Genomic DNA, 20,662 nt, shown 5'->3' with positions numbered 1-20,662 from the left:
CAAGAGCGGGGTGTGGTTGACCGCAACCTATGGTCTAAACGACAGCTTATTTATAAAGAGAGCGACCACTAGACCGTTTGAATCGCATCGAATCGGTTGTGAAGTAGGGACCGAGTGATTTGAGTGAACTGGCTCGAGACAGTCAAGTGAATGACGTGTAGCGTCAGTCCTGTCAGCTGTTATTTAGCGCGACCCACGTGTGTGTGTGTGTGTGTGGTGGTAGACCATCCCATCAGAGCTGCCCATTACACACACATGAGCTGACGAGACTCCATTAACACCCCCTCAAAAAGTAGCCTACCACTGAATACTGGCTGTCACAGAGCACAAGAATAGGAGATAAGGAACTTAATTGGGAATGGAGTCAGTGAATGCAGAGGAGTTCACGGTGGAGGCGGTGGAGAGGGTGAGTATGTGACATATAGCCTACAGGAGCTGTGTGGCCAAACTGACTCACAGAAACACAACATGTCACTCAGCCGTTTGTGTATGAGCAGACAAACGGTGACTAATAACTTTTTCCTTTTAGGCTACATTTCACGTAATTGTTATATAATAATTGTTACTATATTTTAGATGGTCTACCATTTCTTTCACTATTGCAGCTCACTTAAAGGGATAGTTCACCCAAAAAGGAAAATGTTGTCATTACTTACTCCACTTAAAGTTGTTCCAAACCTGTATGAGCTGCTTCTTTCTTCTGTTAAACATAAAAGAAGATATTTTAAAGGTAACCAAACATTGGGACTTCCATAGTAGGAAAAAAATACAATGGAAGTCAATGGGTGCCGTCAACTGATACCAACATTCTTTAAAATAAATTATTTTGTGTTCAACAGAAGAAGGAAACTCATTAAGGTTTGGAAGAACTTGGTTAAAAAAAAATGTCAACATGATGATACACAAAAAGTCCTTATGCACTACTTATGTTTGAAGTATCATAGACCCTAGATATAAAACATGCAAAATACTAATATTCTCTTACTAGAAATAGCCTACACTCATACTAGTTTATATTGACTTTTTTATTGTTTTGTTCTGCAATGTGCTTTTGCCCCAACAAAAACAATGCTAGGATTCCAGCAGAGTTCTGAAAAGAGGAGTCAAAGCCCAGTAGCCTTTAATTCTCATCAAGTGGTTGTTTTAAAGTCAGCATGAAACAGAAGTTGCAATAGTATTTGCTTCCCTATTGTGACGTATGAAACGGCTGCACGAGTGAAACAGCTCCTCGAATGAACAAATTTAAGGCGGGATTTTGATTTTGTCCATTGGGAATTGATTGGATGGTTTTGGTTTGCTATTGCTGTGATCTCATGTGAGCGACAAGTTGTCCCAGCCTTGCGCCAGTAAACATGTCAGCATTCATTTGATGAAAAAATTTGAAAATCAGACCCCAAAAAAATAACTAACATACAAAAAACTACAATCTCATGTAGCATTCGGACGATATCTATATTGTGGAATATATTGTAAGATGACTGCAACACTGTATTGACCAATCAGAAGCCAGGAGCAAACTATCCATTTAATACTATACACTATACTATACTATACTACTATACTATAGTTACTATACTATTGAAAATTGTGTTTAAAGGTTTTGGTGGAATATCACATATCACTCTGCAGAACACTTCTGTCACTGTTTGACATTTCATGAAGCTTGTGAATAACAGTTATTTTTTGCTTTTCTGAAGAGGCACTTAAAGGTGCTCACACTTTGTAACACATCTTTCCCTTGCCGGTCAAAATGACCTGAAGCCCTAAAATTATACATACTTTTTTTTTTTTTTGTCCAGAAAGCTTTTTTTTATTTCATTTTGATGGTAGTTTTTAATTTACCTTTAAATTACTAGATTTGATCAATAAATAAATAGTAATTTAAGCACATTCTTTCAACTTAAATTTAAAATAACAATTTCATGCTTTTTAATTCTGCTCAAAATATCTTACATTGGGTGTCTTTGCCGACCTCTTGTGGAAAAAAATAATATAACATGATATTTCATGACTCTTGCCACTTGTTGGCCTTATAGCTCTATTTGGAGCAAATGAGCTGTTCCGCTGGGTCCTAAAGTAATTTCTCTTCAGTATGCATTCAGATACACATGTAGACATTATAAAATATTTTTTGGTAAAGTTTTAGCATTTTTAGTTTGAATTTTGAGCATTTTTAGGTTTTTCTGTGTGTACTGAAGCATTCCTTGCATTACATTCATTCTTAAGGGGGTCAAATGGACCCGTGAGGGAAGGATTTGTTTCTTTTTTTTAATAATAAAAAACACAAAACTCCTCGAATCATTCAGGTTTTTTCATGTGTGTATTCGTGGTTCAAGTGCGACAATAGTCCTAGGGTCTTGGACCCCTCTGATGAACACTCAATTTTTAAAATTCAAAATGACCCGAGGGAAGGATGAGGGTTAAGCGATTTTTGAAAAATGCTGTTGAAAGTGGATCAGACCAAGCACCACAACACACTTGTAGCCAATCAGCAGTAGGGGGCGTGTCCACTCATGATGGGGGATGAAACTAGAGAGTGAGCAAGATGGAGGTTTGAACAAAGACTGTAGAGATGGCAAGTGCAGAGAGAAATATGGCAGAGAGAGAGATAACAAAAGAGTAAAGGCCCCTTCACACCAACAATGATAACTATAAAGATAACTATTACGATAACCATATTAGCATCCACACCAATGGACAATATCATTCTGTTTTTGATACTTTAAATGCTTGAGGTCACTATAGCAGGTTTGATTCTGATTGGTTGTCAATGTTTTAATCGTTCATCAGATAAAATGAAAGTGATTCCAACTATGTAGTTTCTCTGTGCATTTATCTTTATCGTTATCTTTATAGTTATCGTCCTTGGTGTAAACGGGCCTTAAAGCTCAGAGGAATATCACTGGAAAAAGGAGTGTTATGATCAGGCAAGAGCTTTAGGACCCACGTTATTAGAAAAGATTTCCAGCGCTGGAGAGACCTAAAGTAGCGGGAAGGCCTGAAAACGGACGCCGAGGTTGCGGTTTTACCATACATGAGTAACATTGGTTTTGAGTGTGTGCTGCTGGTGACTGACAACAAACTCTTGCTTGTATACACTCCTGTACTGTATGTTCAGTTGTTCATTGTTCATCTTCATGCATCCTTGTTGTTCGTTCTTCATCTTCACTTTATTTTTCGCGAAGCATTATTTTGCTTCACTTCTGTTATGATGTTTGTGCATTTTAGGGGCGGAGCAATGAAGTGAGGGGTGTGTTTGTTTGGGTTGATTTTAAATATCAACAATGTTCAACAACGATTTTGAAAAATTGCATACTGCACCTTTAAGGGTGAGAACTAGTCCTATCACTGAGTTTAAAGATATGTGTGATAACCATACATTTTAGTAAGCAGATATTTTCTTTTCTTCAAGATCACAAGATGTAAAACTGCCAAAGTCTAAAGTCTCAAAATCTGAGTAGTAAAAAGAGCAGTATCTTTTGGTTTGGAGAATGCTTTCTCTGTAGCCTCTGTTCATATTCCCATAATTCCACTAACAGTTGAGCAAAGCCATACACACTTGTAGGTGTTTGTTCGGGACAATATAGGAGCTTCTGGAAGTGGAAAGTAACTTGATATCCTCAGTAAGCTGTTCGAGTCTAATAATAACTGTCAGCATGTGGGGGATTTGGTGGCTGGTTTATATTATGCTTCTCCATTGTGTCCTGTGATTTCTGTTGCATCTTATCTATGCACTCAATACACATTTTTGGGGAAAGAATATGGCAATATTACTAGGGATGCACCGAAACGAAAATTTTGGACCGAAACCGAAAATTCTGGATGCACCGAAATCGAAACAGACTTTAAAAAAATAATTATTAATTTGTTATTTTAAATTTGTTTTTAGTTTTTTTGTATTATTGTAGCCTATTATTAGACTTTTTTTATTAAATTCAATAATTTGAATGAATCTGAATTTTGATTTTAAAAATACAAGCCAATAAAATAACCACACTTTTGTTTAAAGTAACACACAAAAATATTAAATATTATATTAAAAATCTATATTTTCATATCTATATATCAATATTATTCTTAATTAAGATCTATGCAACAGAATAAGATTTAACAGCTTTATTTTTTTGACCAATTATCAAAATAATGTATAGTCTGTCTTACAAAGCTATTATTATCAGAGCATGTGAGCAGATAGCAGGGAGCGGATCAGTGAACAAGAGGGTAGAGTCATTTTACCAGCGTTGCCCACACGGCGATACCACACCATGTTACAGCACAGTAGGGACATTGGAAACAGAAACAAGTCCAGAGAACTTGGAGCACAACAGAACACTTAGCAGTCGCTTCGAAGTTGTGCATCTTCAGAAGTGGAGCCGCTCGCAAAGTTACAAAACATGCAGAGTGAAACCTGATCGCTGAGGGGTGCGGCGGCATATTTTCGGATTTTATTTTCAGCCTATTTTCTCTTTCGGCCAAAAAACGAAAATGCCATTTACGACTGATCATTTTCGGCAGCTGAAATTTCGGTGCTCCCTAAATATTACACTATCATTAAGATTTTTTTTTATATTTTTGAAAGAAGTCTCTTATGCTCAAAGGCTGCATTTATTTGATCAAATATACAGTAAAACATATTATTATTGTAATTGTAATTAAATATAAATGTTTTGTATTTTAATATTGCCAGCTGGAGTGCCCATGATCTCCACTAGAGGGCACCACTCCGACTCTTGTGCTATTTTATCATGGATTACATTTCCCATAACCCACTACCTGGACTCATTAATCTTGATTACAGTCAGCTGTGTCTCATTACTGTGTTAACTGCCTTTATAAGCCATTTGTGTTCTGTCATTCTTTGTGAAGTCTTGTATGTTGCTACACTACATTTCTGAGTGTTTCCTATGTCTTGTTTTTTTTTATTCTCTGCCTGTATTATGGATTATTCTTTTTGCCTGTGTTTTCTGCCCTGTTGCTTATTTGGATTGTTTGGCCGTGTGTTTGACCCTTTGCCCATTATATGAATTACGATTCTGGATTGCAGGGATTAAAGTTCTCCGTCGCTACGACGGATTTCCGTTAATTGCAGCAGGTCTATGACGGATTTCCGTCAATATGGTTCCAGTCTGTCTTAAATTCACTTTTAATAATTTTAAGGCCGTAAATAGGATTTCATTTCTCAAAAAGTGTAATAAATGTCTTAATTTTAGTTTGAATAGTTCTTAAATTAAGGAAAGACGAGATGTATTAACCCTACTGAGGGGGGTGTGATCAAAGCCTGGAGTGGAGCAAAAGCACGTTCCTCTCTCCATTCTAAGCGTTCTGTAATCACTTCGCTCATGATCCACTCCGGGTTTTCAATTACCGCTCACGGAAAGTGCATGTCAGGCTACAGTTGCGCGCTGAGTTAGAATAACTATATTTCAGTTACCATGGACACACTTATAATGCAGGTAGGGCTAGGCGATATATCGATATAAAAAATATATCGATATATTTTTGAAATGCGATATGGAATTAGACCATATCGCATATATCGATATAGTTTGCGCTGTAATCCTTGCTCCCCGCGCCTCCGCTCCTCCTTTTCCACTCTGCATGCGTGTTTATTAGAGCATGTTATGAGAGGCGAATCATGACTACTTCAGAAAACCCAGCACAATAGGAACTACCAGGCAGTGACATGAGTATACGCTGAAATATAGTTTTTCACCTCAGAAAAACGGACTTTCTTGTCCTGTCAGCCGTTATACTGTTCTCGTAGCGCACACTCAATTGCACGCGCAAATGCAGCGGCGCGTGCTGTATCGCCTCACTGATCAAGCTAGTGCAAAAGAAACTACGAGCATGCAACGCCGTTACGTTGTAAATTACCCGAAATAAAAGTAATGCAGGGATGATTTTCATTCTATTCACCAGGAGCAGTTTCCATGTTTCATTAACAGTTATTGTTAATATTGTGTATTCGCCATGGTAACTGTCGTTTCCATATTAACCCCAAAATGCCACTATTTTTCTTTGTATTATTTTTTATATTTTTAAATGACTGTAGTGGCTCATACCAACTTTGTATTAACAAAAACTAGTTTGGGACTGCTATTTAATAGCTTTAGCATAGGCCTAATGTTTATTTACTAGTCTTTATATTCTTACAATTTATGTTAAGTAAAGGGGAAAAGTACTTGTGTGTGTTAACAAATTTTGTGTTAACGTGTTATAATTTGCCTATATGTAATATTTTCCCCTTTACTTAACGAAAGTTTAAGTAAAGGGGAAGGCTTAGCGAAATGGGGGGAGAATGGCAAGCCTTTTAGTTTGTGGACTAAAAAAATCAAACAGCCAGGTACGTGTCTTTGCACAGTATGTCACAGGAGACTTCAATATGGCAAAAAAGTGCTAGGTCACCATCAATCAGAAGCTAGTCACAATGCTGCCGTTCGTGCTCTACAGTAGCCTACATGCTCCCTGCCTGGTTTTCATAGATTAAAATAGCTTTTAAAATACGCCTACTGGCAATATTAAAGCGGTTTAAAACGTCTCCCCTTAAAACGCTATTGGTCTCGACTATGTAAAAAGTTAAAGGAATATGACTTGGCCTATAAAAAAAAATTCAGTCAGAAGAATTTTTTTCACTTTAATCCCTGGGATTGTCCCAATAAAGCTGCATTTGGTTCTTCAACGCAAGCCTCGGAGCAGTTCTTAACAAATTATTTCAAAGGTAATTTATTCCTGTGATGCAAAGCTGAATTTTCAGTATCATTACTTTTTAGTTTTCAGTGTCACATGATCCTTCAGAAATCATTCTAATATGATGATTTGCTGCTCAAGAAACATTTGTTATTACTAATGTTGAAAAAAGTTTTTGTTATTTTTTGTGGAAATGTGATACACTACCATTAAGGATGCATTAAATTGTGACAGTAATGTAATTTATAATGCTACAAAAAAGGATTTCCGAACAAAATATCCCGTTACAGTTTAGTAGTAATGATTTCATGAACTTCTTCACTGAGAAAATAGAAAACATCAGAACCACAATTGTAAACATTCAATCCTCAATCGCACCTTATAATTCAGCCTCAATTTTCCCCCCGCAAGAACAATTACAGTGCTTTACAACTATAGAACAAAAAGAGTTAAATAAACTTATCACTTCATCTAAAACAACAACATGTTTATTAGATCCTATACCAACTAAACTACTGAAAGAAGTGTTACCTGTAGTAGAAGAGCCTCTCCTCAATATTATTAACTCGTCTTTATCTTTAGGTCATGTTCCAAGAACATTTAAACTGGCAGTGATAAAACCTCTCATTAAGAAACCACAATTAGACCCGCATAATCTAGCAAATTATAGACCCATTTCAAATCTACCTTTTATGTCTAAAATACTAGAAAAAGTTGTGTCCGCTCAACTGGGCTCTTTCTTGCAAGAAAATGACATCTATGAAAAGTTTCAGTCTGGATTCAGGCCGCATCATAGCACTGAAACTGCGCTCGTTAAAATCACAAATGATTTACTTTTAGCTTCTGACCAAGGCTGTTTCTCAATACTAGTTTTACTTGATCTAAGTGCTGCGTTCGATACTATAGATCATACAATACTCTTAGATCGACTACAAAATTATACTGGTGTTCAAGGACAAGCATTAAGCTGGTTTAGATCATACTTATCAGACCGCTACCATTTTGTCTATTTAAATGGAGAAAAATCGATCATAATTCCAGTAAACTATGGAGTGCCGCAGGGATCTGTGTTGGGCCCTCTATTATTCTCAATATATATGATACCACTTGGAAATATTATAAGGAAACATGGAATTAGTTTCCATTGTTATGCTGATGACACTCAAATATATATTTCATCACGGCCGGATGAAAACGCTAAATTATCCAAATTGACAGAGTGTGTTAAAGATATAAAAGATTGGATGACGCGTAATTTTCTATTATTAAATCCAGACAAGACAGAGGTAATACTTATCGGTTCAAAAAACCGCCCACAGAACCTCTCACAATACAACTTTGACATCGTAGGATGTCCTGTTACTTTATCCTCTACAGTAAAAGACCTGGGTGTTATACTCGATTGTAACCTGTCTTTTGAAAATCATATTTCGTATGTTACAAAAACAGCCTTTTTCCACCTTAGAAACATTGCTAAGCTACGTAACATGCTATCAGTTTCTGATGCAGAAAAGTTAGTTCATGCATTCATGACCTCGAGACTAGATTACTGTAATGCTTTATTAGCCGGTTGTCCTGCATCCTCAATAAACAAGCTACAGTTAGTCCAAAATGCAGCCGCTAGAGTTCTTACTAGATCAAGAAAATATGATCATATAACACAGATTTTATCATCACTACATTGGTTACCTATAAAGTTCCGTATTAATTATAAGGTATTGCTACTGACTTATAAAGCCCTAAACGGCTTAGCTCCAGTCTATTTAACGGATCTTCTATCACCCTATAATCCATCGCGCTCTTTAAGATCAATAAATTCAAGGCTTTTGGTCATACCTAGGATATCCAGATCCACCAAAGGAGGGAGAGCATTTTCACATTTGGCTCCAAAACTCTGGAATAGCCTTCCTGATACTGTTCGTTGCTCGGACTCACTCTCCCAGTTTAAAACTAGATTAAAGACGCATCTTTTCAGCCAGGCATTCATATAATATTGTTAATCTCACAGTTTCAAACTACAATCCGGCCTCTAGTTCATAAATGCCAGAGGAGAACTGGCCCCCGACTGAGCCTGGGTTCTCCCAAGGTTTTTTTTTCTCCATTAGGTCACCTGATGGAGTTTTAGGACACCATTAGGCCGCTTGATGGAGTTTTTTCGGTTCCTTGCCACTGTTGCCTTTGGCTTGCTCAGTTGGGGATATTTTGGGGATATTTAATTTTATTCTATCAATCAATAAATTCCACTAGAAACAAACTTTGTTGTATTATTTTATTTTAATACTGTGAAGCTGCTTTGATACAATCTGTATTGTGAAAAGCGCTATACAAATATACTTGATTTGATTTGATTTGATTTCTATTAAAATAAGTGCTATTTATCAATGAATCTTGAAAAAAGATGAAAAGCCTTGGTGAGAAATAGAAATATTTTTTAACATTATAAATGTCTTTACTGATCAATTCGATCCATCTTTGTTGAATGAATATATTATTATAATGTTTTATTAATGGTAGTGTATCATGTTTTCAACTAAAATATTAAGCAGAAAAAACTGTTTTCAGCATTGATATTAAGACATTGTTCTTGAGCCCTAAATTCATCATATTAGAATGATTTCTGAGGGATCATGTGACACTGAAGAGTAATGATGCTGAAAATTCAGCTTCACCATCACAGGAATAAATTACATTTTAAAATAAATTAAAATAGTAAATGGTAATGTTTTACAATATTACTGTTTTTACTGTATTTTTTGATCAAATAAATGCAGGCTTTGTGAGCATACAGACTTCTTTTCTCTTTTTTTTTTTTAAGAAAAAAATTATATTTTATATATATATATATATATATATATATATAATAGAAGCAATCTTTCCTGGTGTTCTTTAGGCTCTTCAGCAGCTCTACTATGATCCTGATATGGGAAAGAAGAATGTGGCCCAGAAGTGGCTCACACAAGCCCAGGAGTCACCACAAGCATGGCACTTCTGCTGGGCTTTGCTCCGGTCAGACAAAGTAAGCAGTATGGGCGACTAAGGCCCACTTTAAAATGTATGAATTTCCCTGCATTAGATTTACAGTCATTTATTCCGTTTCACATTAGGTTCCAGAGATCCAGTTCTTCGGGGCAAGCACATTACATGCTAAAATTTCCCGCCACTGGTCTGACCTCCCAACAGGTCAACTAGACTCTCTCCGTTCGCAGCTCATCGCCCAGGTCGGCCAGTTCGCGTCAGGTCCTAAGATGGTGCTGACGAGACTCTGTGTTGCCCTGGCCTCTTTGATCCTTCACGTCCTACCCGAAACATGGCCAACCGCAGTGCCTGATCTTCTGTGTGCCTTCCAGACAGGGGAGGGTGTGACAGAGGCTGACGGTCAGGCCCGATGCCTCGCGCTTCTAGAAATCCTTGCCGTTCTGCCCGAGGAGCTTCAGAGCAGCAGGATCGCAGCCTCTCGGCGTTCACAGCTCAGAAGTGCTCTGGCCGTGGAGTGGAGCTCCGTCTGCTCCCTGCTCCAGCAGTTACTACAACGGGCAGACGCTCCCTGTGGGGTCAGAGAGCGGGTGATGAGGTGTGTGTCCTCCTGGCTCACGCTGGACATCGCTTTGAAGGACAGCGAGGGGCTGCTGCAGAGCTGCTTTGCCCTACTTAAGGAGTCTGAGCTCTTTGACATGGCTGTGGAAACCATCGTCAGCATCATCTCACAGCCTGACTGTCAGAGGTGAGATACGCCATATAACACACAATATACTGTCGAAACAAGCACTATTTCCTGTCATGCATTAATATTTCTTAGCATAGCTTCCCTGTATAGAGGGTATGCATTGACGTCATTTTCCCGCCAGAACACACACCCTCAATCGGACTGAGTGGCAAAAGAGCCTGCTTGATTTAATAGGGGAAACTGCAAAAACATGAGTAAAACAAACGATCATCAGTTTAAACTAAAGGTTGGACTCGATATAGTGTTCCTTACAACTTACCAAAGATCCAGTGATCCATGGATACTGACATGCAGCCAGGAATCGTGTTTCCTGACATGTACATGTGCCTGATTTCGACGATAAATGAAGCAAATTTGCTTGTGAACGTTTTATATAAATGCAATATAGGTAGGTCTAAATCCGGTTGATAACTTATTGTTATATATCGTCTTATTGTCCAGCCCAGTGTTTATTTAAAAACCAACCATCCAATTATACAAAATATAAGATGGTAAATATTTTATTGATGAGTTGTCAATACGATATATAACAATACAATACAATATATAGGGTATGATTTTACCTAAATTCAGGCACTTTAAGATTTATGTATTTGAATATAAAATTTCTATCCATTTGCATTATGCAGTTTTAACATAAACAAACCAAATCTATATTTATCAGCAGGGCTTGACATTAACACCCGCAAACCTGCCAAGTGCGGGTGGATTTCGGGGAATTTTCGAGGTAAAATGTAAAAATTGTAAAATTGTTAAGTATGAAATATTCATGAGATTTTTCTTGAATCGTTTTTCATAATCCTTTAGATACAAAAAAAGAATTCAAATAACATCCCAGCAGAGTTGAGTATCTTAAGATTTAAATGATTAGTTGGGTATTCAGTTGGTGTACTTTTCTTTAAGAAATTAACTAATTTTATACTAAAACAAAACAATTAATATTCAATATTGGCTGATAATTTGACAAAAAAAGTGTGATTGTATAATATCTGTCCATTTCTGTATGTCACTTTAAACACCTGGTGCACAGAAGGTTAAGCATAAAAATTCATTGTTACTCTGTGTGTTTGTTGATGTGGAGGTTTGCAGACAGTCTGCAGAAGGTTGTTCCTCAGGTTCTGGGTCTTCAGGAGCAGCTAAAGAAGGCGGTGCAGGATGGAGACATGGAGACGTCTCATGGAATCTGTCGCATTGCTGTAGCTCTGGGAGAAACGCATTGCAGGTTGGGCATAATGACTTATATGCATCATTAATCTCCCATTAATAATAGTCTTATGTGACCTCAGATGGCCTGGGCCTATTCATCATTCGACTGCCCTTGTCTGTTTGATAAAACCTCTTCTTCCTCTTTCTGTCCCTCTCGTTCCCCAGGACTCTTCTGGAGCAGGTGGATCACTGGCAGGGCTTTCAGGCTCTAGTGAGCATGATTATGTCCTGCACTGGTACACCTGGACGTTACCCTGTGGATGAGACCTCCAGCTCTCTCACACTCACATTCTGGTACACCCTACAGGTACAGCAGGTCCAGCCAGAACAATCACTCAAGTGTGGTGCCAAGTTCCAACTGGTATTGCATTGACTTGTGCAGATATGAGGTTTTGAGTCGTATATCGGCTGCTTGTTTCAGGATGAGATGTCGTCATTGGATGCTGAGAGGCAGACGCTCTATCTACAGATCTACAGACCTGTGTACTTCCAGCTGGTGGACGTTCTGCTGCAGAAGGCCTGTTTTCCCAGAGATGAGGACTACGCCACATGGTCCGCAGATGACAAAGAGCAGTTCAGGACCTACAGGTTAAACTAGATTTTTAAGAAACTGCTAAATTATTTATATATTTGTTATAATTATAAAAAAAAAAAAAAAAAAAGAAGAAATCAGGGTTGCAGTGAGACACACTGTGGAAGTGAATGGGGCCAATCCGTAAATGTTTAAATGCTCACTGTTTCAATAGTATATCCACAAGACAAAAGGTTAGGCATTTTTTTACACCAAAATTGTGTTGACATTACTAAAATACTGAAAAAGGTTTTAAAAGAAGAATTATTGTAATAGTCTAGATGGGATGTACCCAAAAAGTGAACGTGAGGAGCATTTATGGGTACAAGTCGTTGATTTGATCTGCTTCCATGTGATTGGCTGATTAGATATTTGCTTTAACATGCAGTTGAACAGGTGTACCTAATAAAGTGGCTGGTGAGTGTATTTGAAATGTATTGTGGCCAGAATTTATTTATAGATTTTTTTGTTACATAGGAAAAGGTTTAATACTTAAAAACAGGGGTGTATTCACTGATCCTCTGGTAGAGAACATTGATATTTCAAAGCAGTCTGATTAAAACCATCATGTGCACACTTAAAAGCACTAATAAGCATGTTTAATTGGATCTCAGGGTTGACATCTCTGATACTCTGATGTATGTGTTTGAGCTGCTGGGCCCAGAGCTCCTCAGAAACCTATATGATAAACTAGGCACACTGTTGACGGACACAGCACACCCCTCCTCATGGCAAGTCAGTCCTGATGTTACTTACATATGGTGTGTATATATAATATAAATGTCATGTATTATATTGAACAATATCTCTCTGTCATCTCGCTCTCTCCTGTGGAGGATATAGAGGCTCTGCTGTTTGGTTTTCAGTCCATTGCTGAGACAGTAGATGTCAGTTACTCAGACGTCATTCCAGGACTGATCGGTCTGATTCCTCTGATCACAGCCAACAATATTCAGCTGGCTGAGACCATCATGTTCACCATAGGTACACTAATTCATTTGTAAACACACATTTGGTGATGTCAAATGCTGAGAAAAATACCTGCATCATTTTGTGTTTTAGTAGTTTAGTTGCTATGGCGATCAATTGATTTTGGTTCATGTTAATTTAGAGATTTTTCATTATTAGTTCATGTTTATTTCATAACACATTAACGTGAATTTGTGAATGTTGATTTCATGTCTGCACAAATGGTGAAGTTGAAAGTAATTGACTTCTGCTGTCATGATTTCTTGTAGGCTCTTTGGCTGAGTGGCTGGCCGATCATTCGGTCATGTTGGCGAGTGTCCTGCCGGTGGTCTTGCATGGTCTGTCCAACCCGGATCTGTCCGTGTCTTGTGTCTCAGCTCTGAAGAGAATCTGCCGAGAGTGTCGGCCTGACCTCCACCTTCACGCCAGTGACATCATTGCCGTCTCACAGGTTTTAAAAAACGTTTCGCCTAGAAGTACCGCTGTTGTTGAACCAAACCAGTGTCAGTGAGTAGTGTACTAAACTCACTGTGGTCTTTTCGGTTTCAGGCGGTGCTTGTCAAAGAGATCCATAAAGTAAGTCCAAGCCATGTGTGTTTGATTTGTTTTGATAACACAGTAACTGTAACTTACACTAATAACATGATTACATCGTATAATGCTCAACCCTCCTAAGCTTTTAGAAAAAGAGTCACACCTTGGCTATTCACACCACGGTCATTTTTGACAGTAAGAGTGTAACTTTTCTCACTACCTTCCCTGGAGTAGTAACAACCTTTTGGGATTTTAAGTCATTTTGATATAATTTAGATTTTAGATTTATGTATAAGTTTGTCTATTTCGCTATTTGTTTAAGCAAATACGCAAAACTAAATTTGGAACATACATTTTTTTTGGTCCCTATGAGGAAAAAATCTTATAGATCATAGTAAATTATGTTTTTTGAAAATTCAAAAAGTGCAGAATGTTTTCTGTGATAGTTGTGTTCAGGGTTAGGGGATAAAACATACTATTTGTATATTATTAATATGATTATGTCTATGGAAAGTCATAAAACATGGAAACGCGTGTGTGTGTGTGTCTTTTGCACTCTGGATTTTTTATAATCTCAACCCCTTCATTTCTGTTTGTTCAACACTGGCTGATATATATTTGGATTTCATTCAACACATATTTAAAAAATTGCTCTGTGTTAGGGTCTTTCCCATTTATGTCCTACGGTCGGTCAATCTTGACCATAAACAGGGTGTGAATTTTTTATGAAGTTTTTTTCTTTGGTTGTTCAGATTGAATATCTAAATGATCACCAAGCTTGAACTCTATACCATGCTTAATAGTTATATCCCAGTAGGATTGACAGTAAGTCTTCTGTTCAGAGCCCGCAGTGCATGTGGATAATGCAGGCACTGGGTTTCCTGCTCTCAGCCCTGCCTAGTGAAGAGATACTGGGGAAGCTGCTCTCTCTGGTCACTCCCCACATCCAACAGCTGGAGAAACTGGCCAATGAGCTGGTGAGGTGCAATAATGTCAGCGTATGCTTGATTCACATACTATTAGAGTTGTCCGAAACCTGAAAAGAAAATGTATTTTTGTATAGTACACAATAAGTACAGTTCCAAAAAGGTTTTATAGTTAACTTCCCAGACAGCAACATTGTGCCGGCCGAGATCCGGCCCATATCTGGTGCGGCATATCTGTACCAGATGTGGCCCGGATCTGGGCCGACACTATGTTGCTGTCTGGGTTTAAACCCTCATGTCATTCCAAACCTGTGGTGGAACACAAAAGAAGATATTTTGAAAAATGTTTTTACTCTTTTACCCTTTGATGCAGCCCAGCTCCGCTAATAAACTTCCTACTATCCACATCCTTGGCCTGCTGTCTAATCTCTTCTCTACATTTGATCTAAACAAGCAAAGTGAAAGATTGGAAGTGATGAGGCCTGTCCAAACACAGCCACGCAACAACAACCCAGTACGACAACATACCACGGCTCAACCTCCAATCAGTTTTGTTTATTAGCAAGCATGTTTGAATCAGCACAGACCTGTAAAATGAACACTCAACAGTACGTGTGGTTTGACAGCTGTTCTGGTCATTCCTCAGGTGGTGGTTGTCCTGCAGCAGGCCTTCCCTTTAATCCAGACTGTTCTCAACAAGTGGCTGAATGAACCTGAGGTGGTAGAGGTCAGTGTAGGTGAACGTGTGTGTGTGTGTTTGCGTGTATCTGTGAGTATATGAAAGATTCACTTTTCTCTCACCTCAACTCAGGCGGTGTGTGCTGTCTTTGAGAAATCACTGAAGACCCTTATCCATGAATTTGCACCGCTGGTGACTCAGCTCTGTGAGCTCATTGGTCAGATTTTCAGCGCTTACCCACAAGCCTCGGCTTTAGACCTCACACGACAAGTAAAGACACGGTCTTAACCCTTCACATAAAACAAAACATTTCTGTGTTTACTTCATAAGTTGAGTGTCATAATGTGTTCATGCCTTACATATTTCCCTCTAGTTAGTTCACATTTTTGGCTGTGAGAAGGATCATTTTACTCCAATCACTGCCCTTTTAGAGCTGATTACCAACATCACCATGTCCATTTTTCAGCTAGGTAAGAGATAAGAGTCACTATCAACAATGAGTTTTATCAAAGTCTGTATTTTAAGTGACCAATCGAGAGATTGCTGCAGTGATAACAATTTTTTGTAGACCAATCCGGAAGTTAACATCACCTTGGTTTCCCTGACAAAAACCCAGAAGGATTTTTCCATTGGATTTTGGATTATTGCAGAAAATGAGCTCTGTGACCAACAAAAGTTTATGATTTTTATTGTGTTCATTGTGATAATCTTCACAAATGAACACATGGCTGCATTAGAAATCGCATACTTCCCTACTATATAGTTGGCAAAAAACAGTATGTGACAAAAGTAGTCCAAATTCACAGTACTCATAAAAGAGTAGTCAAAAATAACCCGGATGACTTGTTACTTCCTGCGAGATTTTGAAAAGTGCCTCCATTGGACACTTTACTATCCCATGAGGCCACGGGAGAGGATTTGGGAATGGCAGTGAAGTGATGCAATTGACTCTACACACAATCATAATATAAAGACAGGGCTTGAAAAGAACACTCGCCAAGCGCCGGCATTGGTGACTTTATGAAATTGTCAATCACCAGTTGGCTGGTAATATTTTTATGAATTCTAACAATGCAATGTTGTGAGAACATGAACGTAAACAAACGTGAACTAGGCCCGGGACAGTTGACGGGCCAGCGCTGCATCGTCACGCAAGTTTAAGCCTTGCCAATTTAAAGAAAAAAATCACTCACTGCTCTTGTCTGAATAACTTTTGTTACTTCAATAGGTATTAATTAATTTCAATAGGTCACAAAATAATTACTTGTTCAAAATGAGTACCTACTCAGAAAGTATGCGATTTCAGACAGCCAACTTTTATGACCTGAAAAATCACTAAATTTAAAAGTAAAATGTAGGCTGTAAACAAACTACACGACTTCAAAGTCACCATCAGTAAGCTTTCGACAAACCTCTGTTACTTTCTTTCTTCTGCGGAACACAAAAGTGTTTGACAAAGTGTAATTTTGTCCTTACAATGAAAATCAATAGGAGCCAGTGTTGTTTTGGACATTGTATGGACAAAAACAGTTAAAACATTCTGCAGAATATTTTCTTTGTGTTCCACAGAAAAAATAAAGTCATACAGGTTTGGACCTACATGAGGGAAAGTAAATGATGACAGAATTTGCTCGATGGTGTTTTAAGCCCCCAATAGCTCCTTAGAGGCAGCTAACCCTACCCTCAACCTTAAACCTACCCATCCCCTCGCTGCCTGGAAGGCACTGTTGGGGGCTTAAAACACCAAACACCACAGAATTTACATTTTTTGGGGTGAACTGTCCCTTTAAAGGTATATTAAGTAACCTTAAATTGTTTTACCCCTAAAGAAATGAATAGTACATTTGAGAAATAGGTCTAGAAAAAGCTTGGTGGCTGCCATGTTAAGATCACATGACCAGAATTTTACTCACTTTAACACTTTTGTTGGCTAGTGAAGAAGAAAAAAGAATACCTTCAATATGGAGACGTTGCCCAATTTTACAAGTATTGTTATGATATTAACGTTTGACTTATAGTCATTCTAACTATATAGAAATGTTGTAGGCTCCAGAGATCATCCAGATGTGGTGGAGTCATTTATGCAGCTTCATGCTCAGGTCTGTGCTCGTTTATTTTTGCCTTAGTCTTCAGACTTTAGTCTACACATTATCTCAGATTTAATATTTTACATACATTTTCATGGTTCAAAAGAACCGTTTCTTTAAAAAAAAAAAAAAACACTTAAAGAGGTTTCCCATGTTTCTTTTTTATGGTAGTTTTTTTAGAATAAGATTTTCTCTGATGTCTTTGCAGGTTTTGAGAAGAAAGTCTGAGCTTTATCTTTCAGACCATCTTGATATTAAAGCTGTATTCTACTGTGGTGAGTGTCACTTCAGCAAGCTCATTTAACAATGCTCAACATTTATTCATTCATCCATTAACTGTCAATGTGTATGTAGGAATCTTATCATTCAAATTCCCTGAAACTCCAACACTGAAAGCAACCTGTCTGCTATTTGTAAGTACTGTACAACACGTTTAACATTCAGTTCATCTTTACAGAGAGCTGTAGTGGAACATACAGCCCAAATGCTAGTGCTTATACTGGAATGAACCGTTTCTGTACCATTAGTAATTGTAATATTAGTGACCCTGCACCACAGCCACTTGAGTGGAGTATATAGTAACCAGACTGAGCTTTCTCGACACAGACGGAGCTGATCTCTCATTGTGAGGATGTTCCTGCTGTGAGGGAGCTGCTTCAGGATGACGGAAAGCTGCTCCTTCAGACCCTACTAGAGGTCAGACATTTCTGCATGTAATTCAGTCATATAGAAATCAGCGGTTTCAGACAGACTCTCTGTGCATTAGTGGTTGGGATTTCTCATCATTCCATTAGTAACTGACAGGTCAATGAATCATTAATTTGTCTGGTTCAATCATACTGATTCACTTAGTATGGAAACAAGACTCTCCTTATGAGTGAGTCACTGAACCATTCACTCTAGCTAGTTGTATAAAAACACTGATTAATTCAGGAACAAATGAAGTGAATGTCTTTATGAGTGAGCCATTGAATCATCAATTTAACCTATTTGTTCAATCACACTGATTCACTTATTATGGAAACAAGTTATTGTCTTTATAAGAGGTTCACTGAATCTTTCACTAGGCTGTTTCGTTCAAAAGCACTGATTCATTCAGCAACGAAATAAGTGACTGGCTGCATCCAAAATCGTATAGTAGGCAAAAAACAGTATGTGACAAAAGAAGTGTCAGAATTCACAGTACTCATAAAAGAGTAAGCAAAAAGTACCCTGATGACCTGCAACTTAGATTCTGAAATATGCATACAATGGACACTTTACTATCCCATGAGGCCACGGGAGAGGATTTGTGGATGGCAGTGAAGCAACGCAACTAACGCTGGTAGGTCACATGAGAGTGACAATGTAGTATGTCCTGAATACATTCATACTAGACACAATCATACTAGAACATACTTTTATAGCAGCCGTGATGTATTTATTTATTCAAAATAAGCTCCTAATCAAGAGAATATGCGATTTTGGATGCAGCCACTGTGTTTATGAGCAAGTCATTGAATCATTCACTCAGCTGATTCGTTCAAAAATGCTGATTAATTAAGGAATGAAACACCACCACTGTGTTGCTCGAAGACCAGAAAACTCTTTACTATTTTCGTTGGCAGCCAAAATAATTGTCTAAAATCCAAGATACTCAATATTAACCTGTTTATTGAACTTTATACAAGCAATATCATACTCACCAACCAGTTTTATTTAAACTGTATTTAAAAATATTTGCCCTGCAGTCAGTTCCTGTTTTGAAGAGTTTTGGAAACAAAGTTATGGCTACTTTTTATTATTTTAATCATTCATTTTATAAATTATTATAAACCGTATAAACAGATGAAAGTGCTTTGGGACCAAGCACCTCATATGGAAATGTTACATAGGAATATTTAGCCATAAAATACTGCATAGATTGTATAGATCATGTAAGGATCAATTTCATTGTCCGACACAGGCAATTGGGGGTCAGTGTCCGAACAGTCTGGCTGAGCACTATGCGGAGGTCTTGTTCTCAGTGAGTCGAAACTGTCCCAGCGTTCTGTCTCTGTGGCTCAGAGAGGCTCTTCTGCCCCCTGGCTTCCCCAGCTCACACCTCACCGCTGAGAACAAAGAGCACTTCTGCCAGCAGATCCTCAGGTAGGGCCACGACATTAGCATTAGCATTAGCACCAGAACACCAGACAGGCACTTTGCACCTTACAAACATTTTTTATTCATTTCTTCTGTTTAACTATTCGCACAGGGAACAAGTGAGTAAGCGACGGATGAAGGACATTGTGAAAGAGTTTGCTCTGTTGAGTCGAGGACTAGAAGGGACCGAGTACACAGCGAGCTACTAAACACACTCTTCATGCAAGAGATTGGATCTCGAGACATCTTTGCTTTAGTATCGTGGGGTCAAAAGATACAGTGCACTCTTTAGAATACAATAAAGCTAAATTGTCAACATGTTATGATTGAAAAAGCAATCTGAATGACATAATTAGATTTGATTTTGATTTTTGTAATACTGCCTTATCATCTGTAAACATCAAAACAGCACTGATTTCACCGCGCAAAAAAACCCAAAAAAACTATTTTTGTCTTGTTTTCTATTAAAACAAGTTACATTTACTTACAACTTATTTTCAGAGAATATATCTCTATTTTTCTTTGCTTGATGAAAAATGTTTTAGGATAAAGCTCACTTGTGATTATGCAAGTCTTATTATCTTAAGCAATTTGCTCCATTTTAAGGATGTTCGGAAAATTGTAACGTTTTAAGGATTTGTGGATTTTTATTAATGATGATTGTTCCAACTCTGCGGAAATCTGTGTGAGCTTTATCAGCTTTCACTGAAACTTAAACATTTTAAATCTTGAATAAATCCCTACATATTTACACTACAAAATTTCAAAGGTTTGTTTTGTAAGATAAAAAATAAAAATCTCATGCTCACCAAGACTACATTTATTTGATCAAAATACAGTAAAAAAAACATGAAATATTATTAAAATCTAAAATAACTGTTTTCTATTTTGATATATTTTAAAATGTAATTTATTCCTGTGATGAAAAGCTGAATTTTCAGCATCATTACTCCAGTCTTCAGTGTCACATGATCCTTCAGAAATCATTCTAATATGATGATTTACTGATCAAGAAACATTTCTTATTATTATCGGTTGAAAATAGTAGTGCCGTTTAATATTTCTGTGGAAACCGTGATACATTTTTTTCAGGATTCTTTAATGAATAGAAAGTTCAAATAAAAAGCATTTATTTGAGATAAAATTCTTTTGTAACAT

The 20,662-nt window shown here is 37.6% G+C and overlaps 1 protein-coding gene across 1 annotated transcript; it reads left to right on the top strand.

Moving 5' to 3' along the window:
• Nucleotides 1-48: 48 nt before the first annotated feature.
• ipo13a (importin 13a) lies at nucleotides 49-20,312 on the top strand. Its single transcript, XM_084119677.1, has 21 exons — nucleotides 49-406; nucleotides 9,578-9,703; nucleotides 9,792-10,408; nucleotides 11,493-11,633; nucleotides 11,783-11,924; nucleotides 12,039-12,205; nucleotides 12,803-12,923; nucleotides 13,025-13,172; nucleotides 13,427-13,608; nucleotides 13,707-13,733; nucleotides 14,534-14,668; nucleotides 14,991-15,131; nucleotides 15,264-15,344; nucleotides 15,429-15,566; nucleotides 15,670-15,766; nucleotides 17,343-17,395; nucleotides 17,592-17,658; nucleotides 17,738-17,796; nucleotides 17,990-18,079; nucleotides 19,329-19,510; nucleotides 19,617-20,312. The coding sequence occupies exons 1-21, from the start codon at nucleotides 359-361 to the stop codon at nucleotides 19,711-19,713; spliced, it is 2,859 nt and encodes a 952-aa protein (XP_083975803.1). The 5' UTR covers nucleotides 49-358; the 3' UTR covers nucleotides 19,714-20,312.
• The last annotated feature ends 350 nt before the right edge of the window (nucleotides 20,313-20,662 follow it).

This window comes from Abramis brama (genome assembly GCF_963993115.1).
Source record: "Abramis brama genome assembly, chromosome: 7".
NCBI lineage: Eukaryota > Metazoa > Chordata > Actinopteri > Cypriniformes > Leuciscidae > Abramis > Abramis brama.
This window is presented reverse-complemented; position numbering and strand designations above follow the sequence as displayed.